The 18,381-nt window shown below is 44.9% G+C and overlaps 1 protein-coding gene across 3 annotated transcripts in view; it reads left to right on the top strand.

Annotated features, from left to right (window-relative positions):
- The window catches only part of ACAN (aggrecan), a 48,531-nt gene that overhangs the window by 27,672 nt on the left and 2,478 nt on the right, over positions 1–18,381 (top strand). For 2 of the 3 annotated variants that reach the window (XM_054078059.1, XM_054078058.1), the window contains exons 10-17: positions 357–484; positions 606–899; positions 1,042–1,236; positions 1,915–5,262; positions 13,964–14,077; positions 16,816–16,974; positions 17,440–17,522; positions 17,849–17,993. In XM_054078059.1, coding sequence (XP_053934034.1) covers positions 357–484; positions 606–899; positions 1,042–1,236; positions 1,915–5,262; positions 13,964–14,077; positions 16,816–16,974; positions 17,440–17,522; positions 17,849–17,993 — 4,466 coding nt within the window. The remainder of the gene's footprint in view (positions 1–356; positions 485–605; positions 900–1,041; positions 1,237–1,914; positions 5,263–13,963; positions 14,078–16,815; positions 16,975–17,439; positions 17,523–17,848; positions 17,994–18,381) is intronic. The other variant, XM_054078060.1, reaches the window with a different exon arrangement.

Raw genomic sequence — 18,381 nt, 5'->3', positions numbered from 1 at the left:
TTTACTCTGGTCTCTCCTGCTGCTCTGTTCATCAGCTTTTAAAGGTTTCCTGACCTAAAGTTGTCTCCAGACCTTGATATCTATTGGCAAATAGACCCATTCTTCTCACATTTGCCTACTAATTTCTTAACCTGTGTATACATCCTGCAGTGGAGCTCCCTTGGCATGTAGGAAAAGTGGAGAAAAGGTACACGTTGCTCCAAGCTGCATGTTGACTTATTTCCAACTCACGCTGGGGGCTCTGACCACCTCTAACAGCAAAGGGTTCGTGTCCTCCTGCCAAGTACACTGAAGTTCTTCAGTCTAGGATACATAATGCTGACATTGGGTTACATCGTCTCTTCTTCTTTTGGTAGGTATCCCATCGTGAATCCTCGAAGTAACTGTGAAGGAGACAAAGAGGACTCTCCAGGCGTGCGCTCATATGGCATGCGCCCAGCCTCAGAGACCTATGACGTGTACTGCTACATCGACAGGCTCAAGGGTACATTATCCCCCTTCCTCTGGTCACAGCTGTGAAGCAAAAACGTGCTTCACACCCCCACACCTGCGTGTCTGTGGGTGGGATGCAAGGACTCACACCTATTTCCTCTCCCATCCCTCAGGTGAGGTGTTCTTCGCCACCCAGCCAGAGCAGTTCACCTTCTCAGAAGCTCAGCAGTACTGTGAGAGCCAAAACGCCACACTGGCCTCTGTTGGCCAACTCCACGCTGCCTGGAAGCAGGGACTGGACAGATGTTATGCTGGCTGGTTAGCTGACGGCAGCCTTCGCTATCCCATCGTGAGCCCCCGTCCTGCCTGTGGGGGGGATGCACCTGGTGTGAGAACTGTCTACCAGCACTACAACCAGACGGGCTTTCCTGACCCACTGTCCCGGCATCACGCCTTCTGCTTCAGAGGTACCCTCCCACCCTTTTCGGGGCATGTAGACATGGATTTCACAAGGAAGGCTGGGCACATCAGGGTGCTAGTCTGGTGCAAACCACTTCACTGGCATCTTGGATGGTGAATTTTTGGAAACACCCTCCCTTTCTGTTCCAGCTCTGCCACCTGTGGAGGAGGAGGGGGTCACCTCATTCTTTGAAGAAGATGTGCTGGCAACCCAAGTGATTCCTGGAGTGGAAGGAGTGCCCTCTGGGGAGGAGGTGACCATGGAGACAGAGTTTGCCACTCAACCTGAGAATCAGACAGCCTGGGAGACAGATGTCTTTCCAACTGATGTGTCGCTGCTCTCAGGTGGGTCAAACGTTCCTCATCTCCTGGATCATGCTTGGCTGGTGTTGTAGGGTTGGAACACTTCCAAAATAAATGGGCTGTGTCATTGCTGAAGAGAATTCCCACTAAATCTAGACAATTAGCACCATTTTAGTGAAGTCTGAGGCTGTGCCCACAATAGGAGCTATTATTATTGAACTATTATTATCTAGTACTGAACTAAATGACCAGCAGACAGCACACACAGCATTGCCAAAGCACTTGAGAAAATATGTGGATTTGTGTCCAAGGTGGCGAAGGCAGGCTAGGAACAGATCTCAGGCCACGCCTTCTAGTGAGGACAGAGCTACACTGCAGCTGGAGCAGCACCAAATGTTTTCTCTTCCACATGCTATCTCCAAAGAACTGGTAGTTTGGTTTTGACACCTGGGAACTGGTATCACTGTTGCTCTTATCCCATGTCAGAAGATGATATAGTCTATCAGTTTTGCATAGATATTTAGTTTGTAAATGTTTAAGATATAATGTTCATTAACAAATTTGAAGGGACCAAATTATTTGTGCAAGGACATAGGGATTTGTGCCTTTATCCCAAAGGTATCAGTTTGGAGGTGAAGTCAGAAAATGGTTCATAGCTTCTTTAAAACAATTTAGTAAATAATTTTCTATCATCCTTTTTATTTGCTCTTTTCTTTCTAGTGAGTCCATCTGCTTTTCCTCCAGCTACTGTAATACCAGAGGAAACAAGCACTAATGCTTCAGTCAGCGAAGCGTCAGGGGAGGTGACTGAATCTGGAGAACGTCAAGTCAGTGGTGAATCTTCGGCGTCTGGGTGGGTATCTGGAGTCCCAGATACAAGCGGAGAACCAGCTTCTGGTGGTTTTGAATTTAGTGGAGAACACTCAGGGATCGGAGAAAGTGGATTACCATCTGTAGACCTGCATACCAGTGGCTTTCTACCTGGAGAAAGTGGGCTACCCTCAGGCGACCTGAGTGGTGTGCCTTCTGGCACGGTTGACATCAGTGGCTTACCTTCTGCAGAGGAAGATGTGTTGGTGTCTACTTCAAGGATACCAGAAATCAGAGGGATGCCATCTGGAGTGGAAGGCAGTGGACTGCCTTCTGGATTTAGTGGAGAAATCTCTGGCACTGAGCTAATCAGTGGTGTGTCATCTGGAGAGGAAAGTGGACTTGCCTCTGGTTTTCCTACTGTCTCTCTTGTGGATACCACATTGATGGAAGTTGTAACAACAGGGCCAGAACGGCGAGAGGAGGGAAGAGGGTCCATTGGAGTCAGTGGTGAAGATCTGTCAGGGTTCCCATCCACTGAGTGGGACAGCAGTGGCAGAGCCCAAGGGTTACCCTCAGGAGCTGAGCTCAGCGGGGAGCCCTCTGGAGTGCCTGAGCTCAGCGGGGAGCCTTCTGGGGTGCCCGAGCTCAGTGGGCAGCCCTCTGGAGTGCCCGAGCTCAGTGGGCAGCCCTCTGGAGTGCCCGAGCTCAGCAGAGAGCCCTCCAGATGGCCTGAGATCAGTGGGTTGCCCTCAGGACTGGATATCAGTGGAGAATCATCTGGAACACATGAGGTCAGTGGCCTGGTGGACCTAAGTGGCCTTACTTCTGGTATCGATGGAAGTGGTGAGACCTCAGGCGTTACCTTTGTAGATGCCAATCTGAAGGAAGTGACAACAACCTCCTCGGTTACGGAAGCAGAAGCAAAAGAGATTTTGGAAATAAGTGGATTGCCTTCAGGAGGTGAAGATGCGTCAGGCATGGTATCTGGGAGCTTAGACATCACTGGTGAAACTTCTGGGCATGTAGACTTTAGTGGGAGTGCTTCTGGAGTGCTTGAAATGAGTGGACAAGCAAGTGGAGTGATTGACAGCAGTGGAGAAGCCTCTGGAGTTGATGTCACCAGTGGCCTACTGTCTGGAGAGGAAAGTGGACTCACTTCTGGCTTTCCCACAGTCTCTCTTGTGGACACCACTTTTGTAGAAGTTGTAACACAGACGTCAATTGCACAAGAGGTGGGAGAAGGGCCATCTGGGGTGATAGAAATCAGTGGATTTCCTTCTGGAGACAAAGCACTATCTGGAGAAGGGTCTGGAACTGTGGAGACTAGTGAGCTTCCTTCAGGGGTGGGAGACTTCAGTGGAGAGCCCTCTGGGATCCCACACATCAGTGGAGACATTTCTGGAGCCACCGATCTAAGTGGACAATCTTCAGCAGTGACTGATAGTAGTGGGGAGGTCTCAGGGCTTCCAGAAGTCACTTTAGTCACTTCTGATTTAGTAGAAGTTGTGACAAGACCAACAGTATCACAGGAACTAGGTGGGGAAACAGCTGTCACTTTTCCCTATAGTTTTGGGCCAAGTGGTGAGAGCTCTGCATCTGGTGAACTAAGTGGGGAAACATCTGCATTGCCAGAAAGTGGTATAGAGACATCAACAGCTTATGAAATCAGTGGTGAAACATCTGCATTTCCTGAAAGTAGTGTAGAAACATCCACAATTCATGAAATCAGTGGGGAGACATCTGCATTTCCCGGATTTAGCATAGAAACATCAACAATTCAAGAAATCAGCGGGGAAACGTCTGCATTTCCTGAGATTATAACAGAAACATCCACAAGTCAAGAAGCCAGAGGTGAAACGTCTGGCTATTCTGAAATTATCATAGAAACATCCACAGCTCAAGAAGTAAGTGGGGAAACCTCTGCATTTCCTGAAGGTAGTGCAGAAACGTCCACAATACAAGAAATGAGTGGGGAAACATCTGCATTTCCTGAAATTAGAATAGAAACATCCACAAGTCAAGACATCAGTGGGGAAACATCTGCATTTCCTGAGATTAGAATAGAAACTTTCACAAGTCAAGAGGCCAGGGGAGAAACATCTGGCTATCCTGAAATCAGCATAGAAACATCCACGTTCCATGAAACTAGTGGAGACACGTCTGCTTTTCCTGAAATTAGTATAGAGACTTCAACAGTCCACGAAATCAGTGGAGAAACATCTGCATTTCCTGAAATTAGCATAGAAACATCCACAGTCCAAGAAATCAGTGGAGAAAGTTCTGCATTTCCTGAAATTAGAATAGAAACATCCACAAATCAAGAAGCCAGAGGTGAAACATCTGCCTATCCCGAAATTAGCATAGAAACATCCACAGTCCATGAAACCAGTGGAGAAACATCTGCATTTCCAGAAATCAGCATAGAAACCTCAACGGTCCACGAAATCAGTGGAGAAACATCTGCTTTTCCTGAAATTAGCATAGAAACTTCGACGATCCACGAAATCAGTGGAGAAACATATGCATTTCCTGAAATCAGAATAGAAACATCCACAAGTCAAGAAGCAAGGGGTGAAACATCTGCGTTTCCTGAGATTAGCATAGAAACTTCCACAGTCCATGAAATTAGTGGAGAAAGTTCTGCATTTCCTGAAATTAGAATAGAAACATCCACAAGTCAAGAAGCCAGGGGTGAAACATCTGCCTATCCCGAAACTAGCATAGAAACATCCACGGTTCAAGAAATAAGTGGGGAAAGCTCTGCGTTTCCTGAAATTAGTATAGAAACATCCACAAGTCAAGAAGCTCATGGTGAAACATCTGCGTTTCCTGACACTAGCATAGAAACATCCACAGCCCACAAAACCAGTGGAGAAGCACCCACGTTGCCTGCTGCTAACATTGAAACAGCTGCCACATCTTTAGCCAGTGGTGATCCCTCTGGTGCTCCCGAGGAGAAGGAAATTCCTGATGCAACATCTGGAGCTATGACATATTCAGTCGCAGGCATCTCAGGGGAAACCTCTGTCCCAGACGTTGTAATTGGTACCAGTGCTCCAGAAGTTGAACAAACACAGGAACCGAGGAATCCTGAAGAGGCTCAGCTCGAAATAGAGCCTTCCCCTCCTGCGGTGTCAGGACAAGAGATGGAGACATCTGTTGTTATAGACAATCCCCATCTGCTGGCCACCACTACTCCTGCCCTGCCTCAAGTCTCACAAGAAGCAATAGACACATTAGGACCCACTACAGAAGGTACCGTGTCTTCTTCTCATATGGAAGGGAATGTGTTATGGAAGGGAAGGGAGAGAGGGGGCATAGTTACTGCTCTTTTTCCTTATTCTCCAGCAGAGAACATTAACATGGAAGCAGACTTGAGCAGAACGTTATTGTGGTGGGAAGCTAGAAACTTCTGGGGGTTTTCACAAGTCATTTTCAATAGTTTCTGTCTTAACAAATGATAGTCTCTGATTTACCATGTAATGCAATTATCCAGCCAACATAACTGCATCCTCAGAAGGACCTCCCTCCCGCCAGACAATGGCAATTCCATGTCTCTGGGGAGAGTAGTAGAGGACCAGTTCAAAGGAAGCACCAGAAGATGCGTATCTGGTCTTCCTCCACTGCACCACAGCAGTAGGCATTAGTCGCTCCTCTGAATTGCTGATCCTGGTGGATGTGGTTGTGCCCTAGCCATGAGGAGCAGCTCAGTGGAGCTGGAACCTGCCAGGTACATGACAGAGTCATCATCTGCTTGTGTTGCCCTCGGGGTACGCAGGTTATCACTGGAACACAGGAGAGCTCTCCTCTCTGTGCTGCTGGAGGTGGGGGCTCAAAAAAAGAGCGTTCTATGAATGGTCATCGAAAGCTGCTATGCTATAGCTGGGGAAGGCAGTAGGGCATTCATGCCTCCTCTGAAATTGATCTAAGCCATTGCTGTCATCTAGAGAAAACAAAATATTTTTTTCTTCTTATGTGGAAACAAGAGCAAAGACTGCCAAAGACATCCACCCTGCCTAATGGATGCAGCTGAGAAGTTGGATAAGATGGGCTGCAAGTCACTATCCTGTTTTGTTTCTCTTTCTGCGATGTGTTGACTTGCTGCCTCTATCCCCGGGGGTTTCATAGTGCTCGCTCCAGAGTGGGAGGCTGGCCATCAGCAGCTTTGCAGTGCCGAGGGGTAAGAGGCAAAGCAAGCCAGCTGGGGACAAAAATCTCTGCTCTAAGCATCATCTGCACTGAGCGTAATGTTTGCATTGGGCAAAGTGCTCCAATCCCTTTGGCACAGAGTGTGGCTCTGGTCTGCATCTTAGGCTGCTGTCTGCAGCTAGAACAGGCTGAATGTGTGCAGCCATGCTCAGAGCATTGCCACCTTTTGTCAGTTCTGCTTATAAATGCTCTTCCTTCCACCTTGCCACTTCTTAGTGTTTTAACACTCTGTCTTTGGCGGGACCCCTTGCTGCTAGGTATAAACAGGTACAATATTAAATCTGAGTAACCATTTATGCTGAAAACACTTTGCTAGCTTTCTGAGGAGCATTGCTCGAGCAGCGTTCACATGCCATGGACGCATTAGGATACCACAGTGAGAAGAAAACAAGATGGAACATCATTGTGCTTATCGGTGACTGCTTCTTGGCCAAGGGATGAAGCCCAGTCCCAGTAACAGGGGATGTCCCATGGGATCCCTGGTTTCACTTTACTGCAGTCAGGAGCGAGGTCCTGGGGACAGACCCCATTTCAGTACCATCAGTGCTTTTGTATGAAGGTCCTGCATGTGCTCAGTTTTCAATGGACCGCACATTCATGTAGGACATGTTGCTTAAATATGGCACAAAATGTATGTGCAAAGAGATTTTCTCAGTTCCTTCCAGTAAAAGTAATTTTAATCCCACCCTTTCCCACACTACCTTTTGAACTGCTTCATTTTGGTGAATTTACACCATTCAGTTCAGGACTGAGGGAGGGTCTACTAAAGCAGGACTTTGTGAAGCTCAGCCTGTTTCTAACTACATTTCCATCCTCAAACTGTTTTGAATGAGTCACTGCATTTTCTTCTGCATCACTTCTCTCCCTCTGAGAAAACAGGTAATCACAAACCTTTGTTCAGTCCTGCTCATAATGCATTTGAGGTCTTATCTGTCTTTACTCAGCAGCTGCACAGCAGATGTCGCGGGAGTGGGTGAGGGCAAGTCAGCAGTGTCATTCCTGCAGCACTGGTCCAGGCTGGCACAGTGTCCAGAGCTTGGCAGGGTGTTGCAGGACCCAAAAGCCCTCCTTGCACACCTAATGGGCTCTGCTTTTGGGCCATGCCTGCTGCCACATCCAAGCCTGGAGACAAAAACAAGCCAGCAAAAGCAGGGTTGAGAGGAAGGAAGGAAACTGGTCAGTGAGGCTTAGCCAAAAAAAAAAAAAAGGAGAAGAAAAAAATGTTAAAAATTGGTCCCAAAGTATGGTTTTGTTTCACAGCTTTTTCTTTTTATAAATTACCCACAAGGCGACTGCCAGATTCTTCAGAGCGTTTGTTAGCCAACATTCTTGTGAAGTATTTTGAAAGAAAACCATGTGTTCAGCAGCTCATGTGTGGAGACGCTTGAAAAATATTCTGAAATTGGAAAATGGTGTATATTTGCAAGTTGCAGACATGACGATGTAGCAGCTGGGGTTTCTTACAGGTGACAAGCAATGACTGCCTGAAGCTTAATTGTAGTCTTTTTATAGACTGGAGGTGGCCTTCAGCATGTGTGTGTGGCTGGTGCTCCCACCAGGGAAGATATTCCAGGGTAAAGATTCTCTTTTATTGATAAGCTTCTTTACTACAGTATCCCTGTAGGGTTAAATGCAGTCTTCGTCAGGGTTGAAGGATATTCATCCAAGCATCAAGAAAGTGTGTTGACCATGAACATACAACATCCCTGCAACAAGTTGAAATTCTAGAGAATTAGAGCAAAATGATGATAAAAGAAGAAAAAAAAAAAAAAAAGGAAAAATAATCGTAGATTACTTTTTCTTGGGTTATTACTCTTTGCAGTGCTCTGCAGATTGTGCATGTGGAAAGTTTACAAGGAAGAGCCATAGGCTTGAATCGAAAATTGTATTTTCCATATTGCAGCTGCCTTTTTACCTGAAACCTCCCAGTCGTGAAATGTGGCTCTTGCACAAAGACCAGTTCTACTATCTGTGCCTCGTGCTGTGCGCAGAGCTTGTAAGGTGTAATAGATGCCCATTAAGTGCAATTCATTTTGATTAACACTAAAGCACAGCTGAAGGTAGTTCAGTTTGCAAAAGGAGCTTAGAGTGAGGAGCAGGAGGCATGTGGCTGGAACCTTTGAAGGGTTCCAGTTAGATCCAGAAGTCTTTTTAGTGGGATGATTTAAGAAGAATGATATTTTTCTGCTCTGCCATAGTCTCTGCTTCTCTCTAAAGGCCAGAGCCAGAAGCACAAGACGACCAAAGATTAACGCTTGGAGTGCCAGCATTTTTTAGTATTTAACCAAATTGAAGGCTGCTCATGCACATGTCTTTTGTCAGCAGTTTAAGCCCTCTGTTAGGACAGAAACCCCAGAAGCTTGAGAATGGTCCATGGTCTTGGCTTCTTTATCCAGAGTTTTGCCAAGTCAGCGGGTCTTTTTGCTTCTGGTAACGTTTGAAGACAAATAATTATTAGCTGAAAAAAGCATGCTGGCACTTCATTGAAAGGCTGTGGTTTGGAGCACTAGGACCAGTCAATGACTTAAAAATTTCAGTCAAGTTGGGGGGGAAAAAAGAGAAATGTGCTGAAATGGCAACTCTTTACATTAAGTTTTGCTTGTCTCTGGTGAAACGAGTTGATAAAGTCTGCTGTCTATGACCCCGGCACAGCTGAAGGCTAGAATCCAAATGAGGAAAGGTCTTGATGGGTTTTCTTCATTCTTCATGCCCTGGAAGGCTAGGGATGGTGTTTTGTTGGTCCAGAGCAGCTCAACCCAGAAGAAAAAAATCTAGAAAACATTCACCTCATTCATAATGTTTCAGCTAAAGTAGAATGAAGAGCATGCTTTAAAGAAGTAGATGGAAGTACCAGTCCTGGCTGAGAGAAACAAGTAAAAGCACAATCTGTGGCTGACTGACCAGACGATTTGATATCTCCTGGATATACCATCTGGTTTGCATCAGAAATTTATTAGCTTAATTAAAACCTTTGTCTGAAGAGGAAGCCCACAGTCCTGGACTAATGTTATACACACTAGATTACTGCTACACATAATATTTTGGATATAGAGACGTCTAAATTTCCTACACTCTCCTTCACTGAAAGTGTTGAAGGTCCCAGCGGATCAACAGGTTCTCCTGGAAACTTGCTGTTCTCCAGACGAATATAGCTTTTTAAGGCTGTAGCAATACCTGCCCCCTCTGCTGCATGGAGGCTTTAGTTTAAGTATTATAGTTAATTATTTTAATGACTTAATTGCTCATCATAATTCACTACCTGACTATGTGATGTTCAATGCTGGCATTTTACTTAATGATGAGAGAAGTGTTTTGCTATTCTTTTCTTCTAGAAGTCGCACTATAATCACTCCAATGTTTTTCTTCACTGTTTGAGCTATCAGATCAGCAGTTAAAACTTCTCTGAAAAGCAAATTTAATTTATACCTGGATTTTTTTTTTCTCAGTTGCTAGAGGATAGTTATCTAACCAGTCTCTGAGTCCCTGTTTGGATAATTGCACTTACAAGGAAGAATATAAAGAAAGAGTGAGGGGCACAACAGGGACTGTTGGACATCCTGAAAATGTCTTGCTGTTTAGTCTAAGTTTTCCTTTCTGCAGAATAAAACCAGGACATTATTCCTAGGGTATTTCTCTAAACCAGTTACTCGCAGCTTCAGGAAAACTGTACGCTTTGTTCAGGGTTTGGACGAGAGTGTCCTCACAAAGCATCATAAGATGCTTCTCCTTAATAGGTGTTTTAAGCACAAAGCTGACCTTGGTTAACGGCTGTTCCTGCTCATCTTCCATACAGGCTGCCATTGAGAGAGATGCATGGGCTGTATTGTATTAAAAGGAGTTAGCACTGTTTCTAGTATTGTGTTCTTAACTTGGGATGAAGGATTTTAAAAGCATTTCCCTCTCACCACTGACACTGTGTGTTCACTTTTGCGTGCCATTTGCCTTCTGAGCAAAACTGGGACCAATCTACTTCTCTCTCATTTCTAAAGGATTTCTCTTTCTAGTTTCCATGAGCTAGTGCCCCAAATTGTTTTCAAAGTCACTGGGAGAATACTTATGTTGTGTTTAGTTTCACTAAAAGCAAATAGTTCTCACTAAATATAGTTTGTATCTGTCAAAAAACAGTGTGTATCTGGTAAAAGAAATCTTAGGAAGAAAATGGTGACATAAATTCAAAGTTTGCCTTGTAGCTGCGTAACTTTCTTTGCTTTCTCCAGCCAACAATTTACATCTTCCAGATGCAAAACCCTGTTTACATTGGATATTCTGGTTTTATTGTTTTTTTCTAAAAACATCGAGAAGTTAGACCTTGGGTCCTGTTAGTAACAAAAAATAGACACCGTTGTGACAATAGCTTTGAATAATGTTTTTCAACTTCTGGGCTATATTAACTGCAGTACAAATTGTCTTCTAAAGGGCTGCTAATTTTGCATTATCCTCAAAAAGTGAGTTAATAATGTTTTAAATGGGCTTCCTGTTCTTGGCAATGCAAGGCATTTTCTTCCCTGTCTTTGTTTTACAGCTGAAGCTCTTGAAAGCCTCTGTTCTGCATCCCATGCTGTATCACTTGTCCTTTGTTAGCACTGGGTAATAATAGCACTGGGTAATTTTAGCAGTAGTCTTGTCTTCTTGTTGGTTGATAAGCACTTGAGCTGCCTTTCAAAACAGAGCTGACTTGTTGTATGACTGCTCACCCAAGCAAACGAATAGCTCGAGTTTGCTTAAGATCTTTGAGTGTCAAAGTATCTGGCAGCTCGTGCTGTGGAAGTGGAGTCTCGCTTCATGCTGAGCAGAGCTGGCACACCCAGTGTGCCACAGGCTTTTCAGCTGGCTGAAGAGCTGTACAGTGATTTACTAACCTCATCTAGCTCTAAACTCTGTGGAAGTGGATATATTTACGGTACACAAAAGGCTATGAAGAAAAAGCCAAGCATTGTGTAATAGATGGGATGGCTTTTTTTAACTGGATTTCTCGCCTCCCATAAATCCTATGACTTTGATGTAATATCCTAGAAACACACATAAAATGGCTTGCAAGGGTTTCCAGAAACAACATCACTGCCAGTTTTACCATTTAAATCTTAGTTTTCTAAAAGATCTCCAAGACTCAGATTTTCTGGGAGAACCAGAATCAGCAATGCTTCCTCCAACCCAGCTGATACATTTGAGTTTCTGGATATCAGTTTGGTGTTTCTTACAGATCGAGATGGGGTCACTGCCCCAACAGCACCACAGGATGAAGGTGGAGTTTGGTGTTTATGATCATCATGTGTTTAAAACATCTTCTCTTCAGCCATTTGCAGCACACACCTGGGAAAATACCTGTCTGTATCTCAGTTGTATTTGTTGTCTGTTTTTCCAACACTACCTACTTCCTTTCTCTATGTGTTGTACAGGAAAATATATATGTGTATGTATGGAGAGATATATAACATATATATTATACACAGAGATTTCTTTTTACAACATATATAATATGTGCAGTCATATTATATACAATATCTGTAAAATGAAATAATGTTCCAGTGTTATTTCCCAGCTGGAAATGTGTGGCGATGACTTTGCACGTGTGCCTGCTCCCTCCTCCTCCAAGACCAGGGATGGCAATTCACAACGGGTCTCCTGCACCTCAGAAGAAATCTTGGATGTGCCAGGTTTAGCCCACGCTGCTGAAGATAGCTGGAGGCTTGTTATTCCCTGTTAAACATTCTACTTTAGCTCTCATATGTGTTTTGGTCCCACTTGTACAGCATTGGTTTCCACATCATGGAGTGTAACAGACAAAGGAAAGCCTTTCCTTACTTGTTCAGCTGGAGCCCATTGGAATCAACATGAACTTCTGCTGCCACTGCTGTTGGGAAGCCCAAGAGGCCTTTCAAGTTGGAATCATCCCTCAGGATACCTCATTTCCCCCTATGCTCTCTATCTTCTAGGAACTCCAAGCATGACTAATAAAGAATAGCCAGCCAAGTTCAGCTCCTCTCTTCTACTTAGGCACATGACTGCTTCTTTCTTCTGAAAAGTGCTTATTAGTGTCATGAAAAGAAAAGAGAATCTTCATGTTACAGTGAACAAAGAAGTCCAGAAAGCATTCATGAGTAAGGTCAATTCAGAGAGAAAAATTCCTTCTCTCAGCGAAGAACTAACTGCAAAAGTGGTATCAGAGATTCATCAGCCATCTGAGGGATGTTGCATTGCTCACAGTGATACAGCCTAGCATAAAGATGACAACCTTCATGCTCCAAAGCAGGAACTGCTTTACTGTCCAAGATCAGGAAGGATTTTCTGTCTGCTCTCATAGCTCCAGGGACAGTGAGCATCTGGGCCACAGTTCTGCAAGGAGAAAATATGAGGCTGAATATACTTCAATCAGAAGATGAACACAGACCTTGAGGAGTCACTGCTCTGCTCTCCTATTTCCATTGCCAGCATGTTTGTCATCTTTGAATGTTTCCTCACTAACCTCTCTCATCCACAAGAAGAGCATGGAGCCGTAGTTGGCACTTTTAAAGCCTTACATTTCTCCTGAGTGTGAAAGAGAGAAACATTGTCTAGCATGAGGATCTAACCAGTCATCATTTAACCTAACCTGCATGGATGTGCTCTTCTTTCTTAGTCTTCTTCCTTGTTTCTTGAGTTGAACATCTCTCAATTCTTTCCCTTCTGAATTATTTTTCTTCTTGTTCCAAAGCTCCATAAGTAGGATTAAGCACAAGTCTGGAGAAATACTGGGAGAAGAGCTTTTACTTCCAGCACAAGCTAGACTTTACAATATATCGATACAAACTGGCTACCTGTGGCCTTCTTCAGAGCATCCATGCTTCTTTCCTTCTGCCCCAAGATGACAGGAGATGGAAGTGCTACCCAGGCTTCTGCTTATTAACAAGTTAAGAAACAATGGAGAGTTGGAGGCTGAACTCTTCCCAAAAAACTTCTCTTTTCACCTCTGGAAAAGCAGAAAGAATCTTAAAGGCCGCTCTAGATAGGAATGTTGAAAGTTGTTTCCTTCACTAAGAGTGAAGCCACAGCTGAAAAAGACGTACAGCTTCTTCCAGCCACCCCACAAGTAAGAAAGAACATAGTTGGGACAGGTCTGGAGAAAATGGCACTGCACTCCAGTATTCTTCATCAGGGAGAAGGTACCCATAGCTAGGCCCAAGATCCTCAAAGGGACCTTTAAACCTAATTCTCTGCACTTTCTTGATCTTCACTGAGAAGAGATTTCTTGCTCCAGAAATTCATCTAAATTATGATTAGAAAAAAACCTAGTAGCAAGCACTGGCAACAAGGAAGACCGATTGGGAGCTAGAGATCTGTTTCAGGATGTTTCCATCACTTAGGAGAACTCCACCTTCTTCCTTGTAGACCCATAGCTGGTAGAGACATAGACACAAGTTTGCATGTTTGACGCCTCAGGCAGAGGCAGTGGACAAGGAAGAGTTACCACAGCTGTCAAAGACACTGAGTGCTCTGTACTGGATACATCTTGCTCAGCTGGTACTGATATCTTCAGACTGGTGTTCATCGAGTGACAGAAAATCAGTGTCTTCCTTGTAGGGTGGGTTGGGTCTCTTGCATTCATTCTTCCAGCAGCAGCAGTTGCGGTGTGTTTTTAAATAAGATGCAAGAAACTCTCAAGTTCCCCCAAAACAACTGATATTCCCACCTAAACAAGCAAGGACATAAATTCTCCTGTTGGTCGAGTTGTCTGCCTAGAGCCCTAATGGAAGCCCTTGATTTCTTGCAGACACTGATGAGTGCCACTCAAGCCCCTGTCTGAATGGAGCTACCTGCGTTGATGGCATCGACTCTTTCAAATGCTTATGCCTTCCCAGCTACGGAGGTGACCTGTGTGAGATCGGTACGGCCTACCTGGCTTCAGCTAACCTTACTAACTGCTGCACTACCTTGTTCCCACTCTACCCCCCGAAAAAAAGCTGATCCCAAGTGCTACCATCAGTCCTGTCCTCATCTCAGCAAGCTAATCTCTAACTGACACTTAAAATACACTAGGGAAAAGCTTTAAGACTTTTGCTTGTGTATTTTGATTACTGTGTTCATCACACCACCATGTCCTCTAAGATTCCTAAGCAGGAGCATCTCGTGTCTTCTTCAGCTTTCTCTTTTTTCTTAAGTTTCTCTAGTGAAGGTCTGTACAGATTGTTGCAATGTTGATCACAGAAGTCACGGTGACTTCTGAGTCAAGGGTCTTTCTGTTCATCTGTAACAGTAGGGAAACATCTGAGTACATCTTCACCCCAGGCAAACTTTCTCTGCTAGACTGGAATTTCATGGAAAGATGCTTCAACTGAGCCATGAAAATTGGTTATGTTTCTCTCTATGAAGATGCAGCTGAGAGAAGCCTCATTCACTCCAGGAATCTCCACCGATTTGACACAGTATGACATTTTTGTCATCTCTTCAACGTGGCTTCCTGTGGCACAATCAGCAGGGAATGTATATCTTTGAGAAAATGTGAAGTGACCTATTTTTCCATCAAAATTAAGTAGTCTGACCTGTGCTAATACTTGGAGGTTTTTTCTAGAAGGAAAGAAAAAAAAAAAGGATTTTTTTTTCTTTAAAGCTGATGAAAGTCCAAACTTCTATCAACTTAGCTGAGAGGAAGCTCTCCTACCTTGCTCAAAAAGAAGAGGAATAAGGTTGCAATGTGTTCTTTGCTTCTGCAAGAGTAATGATAATACATATCGAATTTTCTCCTCCCCTTTCTCTGCACCTCTCTTTCTGCTTCCAGTATGAACAGATGGAGTTAGCTGTGTGAAGAAGGCTGAGGATCATTGGACCGTGTGGGCAGGAATTGTGCTGTCTTAACACCACTTTCTTAACGCAACCTAACCAGCCCCTGATTTACCTGCCCCTCTGCCTGTTGTTGAAGATCCCTGTAATCCAACAAGAGACTTTCTACCCTGTGGCTGCTCAGATTTGGTTTGCTCCAAGCCAGACTTAATTTCCTCCCTTCTCAGATTTATGGGCTCATCATGCCTGGAGGCCAACGCCTCGGAGATGCAAGAAGAAGCCAGAGCCCCAAATTCAGTGGGGGATGAAAATCCATATTATTACCATGAGGCAGACCACAATTTCTGTCGTTCACCAAGAACAGCAGGACACCATAGGTGATCTCTGCTATCTGTGCACACAGACAGTTTTTCTTGTCACCATGACAGTGTCCCTACCAGGTTAACAAGCTTTTCATCATTCTTTTCCAAGATGATTGCTGTCATATTTCCCCATAAGTAAAAACTCTGTAGGAAAGAGTGGCCTTTCTCCTAGAAAGTGTCCTGCTGAGCTTCTCTGCCATGTGCTGTCCTGTCCCCAGGCTGTGATGACAAGGGGTGACATTTAAGTTGCTAGAAAAAAGTCTTAAATCTCAAAAGCCAGAATGTGTTCTCTGCTCACCTTGTGCAAACGATCTGCCTGCAGTGTCCAAGAATCCTTAGAGCTTCAGCTACTTCTAGATAATCCATGTGATCTGTTGAAGAAGGCATAAAACACTTTTAATGCCTCAGCTAACCACCAACCCCTCCAACATCTATGAAGCACCTGCAATCTCCAGCTGGAAGAACACCACGAGGGTGGATTATGAGGAATTAGTGTGATTGAAGATGACAACCTACCAAGTTTAAAAACAGAAGAAAGAAACTGAGTGTGGAAAATCTTACTGGAAAGGGAGAGAGGCATGAGGACTCATGAAAGCCCACACCTCCAAGAACAGCAAGTGCCTGAGGAAGGATGGTAGATTGGGCATCTGAGAGTCTGAGATTAAACACATTTAGCCTCCTGTTTCCTTCAGCCACATGGAGCAGATGTGTGGTGTTGCATTGCATGGGAACTCCTGAAGGTCTTTTCTGATGGTTTCACTGTTCACTTCTGCTCCCCCTGTCTGTGGTTTTATTTTTTTTTTAATCAGTGGGTTCAGCTCTTCAGTCTTCCTCACTGTAAAAGATGTTCTGAAATGTTGAGAAGTTTTTGTACTTTTCTAGCAGCTTCCAAGATTTTCCCTTCAGATCTCATTTTCTCTCTCCACCATGGTAAGTTCCTCCTTCCGTCTCTTTTCTCACGTCTTGGTAGGCTTGCTTCTCATCCAGAGCTCCACACCAAGCAATTTGACCACCCAAACCTGGGTTCTCCTCTTTTCTTTTCTACATATATGCATTTATTCTGGGCATCTGGATTCAGGGTTTGGAGTTTCTTTCCTAAACAAGACAACTCTGCAGACCAGCACAAGTGGGAAGAGACGGATCCTTGCTTGGTCAATTCCTCAAAAAAAGAGTCAAGAAACATGATGTGGGGATTGAATTGCTCAGGAATAAGTTTATGTCACTCAAGTTTTCTAGTAGCACCAGTCACCTCACTGAAAACACAAGGTCTTCAACATAGACTCCTCTTTCTGCCTGTGTCTTGGATGCCTTCTGATCATTTTCCCTGGGATTTCCCACAGGCAACAGTGTCAACGTTTGCTTTTTAGTGGAATTAACCATGTTTTGTCTGATGCCATGAGAGCATGAGTCACACAGAGGTGAGTTGGAAGGCTTCTGGTCCCATGCACCAACTCTTTTTCATCCCCCCCTTTGTGTGTTTCAGACCTAGAAAACTGTGAGGAAGGCTGGACCAAGTTCTGGGGCCACTGCTATAGACACTTTGAAGACAGGGAGACTTGGATGGATGCAGAGGCCAGATGCCGACAACATCAAGCCCACCTGAGCAGTATCATCACTCCAGAGGAGCAAAAATTTGTGAACAGTGAGTGTCGAGGGCAGCCTGAGACTAGGCAGGGGTCTATCCTTTGGACTCTGAGTCTGTTTATCCATAGTTATGTAAAAATCAACATTTCCCCCACTGGTGTTTAAACATTTCCCAATGAGGCCTCACCCGTGCATAAGAGAGGAAGAACCATCCAGCCATGAGACAGAAGAGGGCTCTTTCTCAGCTAGGGCAGATCTTTGCTCTTAGCACATTGCCGATATGATAATCACTTGATGCAACAAGGGCAGTGACCCACGTCAGCGTGGGTGACTCTGTTGAGTGGGGAGGGAGATGGAAAAGCACAGCGTGGGCTGAAAAAGTACGTTGAGGGCTGGTGGCTTAGAAGGAGCCGAATGACTCAAAAGCTCCAGGGTCAGAGGCAGCTGAGATGTCAAATAAATGCTTCCAACAAGGTGTAGAGGAACCATGATGCACTCTTCGCTTCCCCTCCATCTCTTCCAGGCCACGCACAAGACTACCAATGGATCGGCCTCAGTGACAGAGCTGTGGAGAATGACTTCCGCTGGTCTGATGGGCACTCCCTGGTGAGCCTGCAGCCCAGACATTAGCCTTTGGTGGAAGGGAAGAAGGTCCTGTTGGGTGGGAAGAGCCCCATGATATACTTGCTAAGTGCTGGGGCTGGGCATTGGATGGAGACAGCTTTAAACTATATAGGGCTCACAGTTTTTTTCAAGTGTCTACTAAAGCTGGTCCGCTAAGCTCCTGGGCACCGTCATGATGGAAATAACCCTTGTAGTAGCAGTGCTTGTAACCCATGGTCTCTGCATGGGGAAGGCAGACACAGGGATGAAGGAAGGAGTGAGAGGGTGAAAGACCCAGCCTTAGGCAAAGGACTTTCCTCTCTTGGCAGCAATTTGAGAACTGGCGGCCAAACCAACCCGATAACTTCTTCGCGGCGGGTGAGGACTGCGTTGTGATGATCTGGCACGAGCAAGGCGAATGGAACGATGTCCCCTGCAACTATCACCTCCCTTTCACCTGCAAGAAAGGAACAGGTAAGCACCCCGCAACACACCAGCAAGGATGGGGGACTCCTGCAGCAGCTGTGGAACTGGAGCCAGGGCCAGGGTTTCATGTCCCCAGGCAGAGCAATCACTCCCAGTCATCAGCTCCATGATATTGCATGGATGCAAGCAGCTGTTGCCGTGCCTGGCTCTCGCTGCCTCTCTAGGAGGCAGGAACAGAGCCGTGAGGCATTCCACTACTTAATTTTAAGGTCCCACGCATAATTTCTACATTCCATTGCCCCTAAATTTCAAGGCAGTCAGAAGCAATCTCAAAGGAATTTAAGGTTTTATGAACTTTTTAATCAACTGTCCTGTTTTTGTATTGCCTCCATCTTTTTTTTTTCCTTCCAAACAAAGGAAATGAACCCTCTGTAAA

This window comes from Cuculus canorus, chromosome 12 (assembly GCF_017976375.1).
Source record: "Cuculus canorus isolate bCucCan1 chromosome 12, bCucCan1.pri, whole genome shotgun sequence".
NCBI lineage: Eukaryota > Metazoa > Chordata > Aves > Cuculiformes > Cuculidae > Cuculus > Cuculus canorus.
This window is presented reverse-complemented; position numbering and strand designations above follow the sequence as displayed.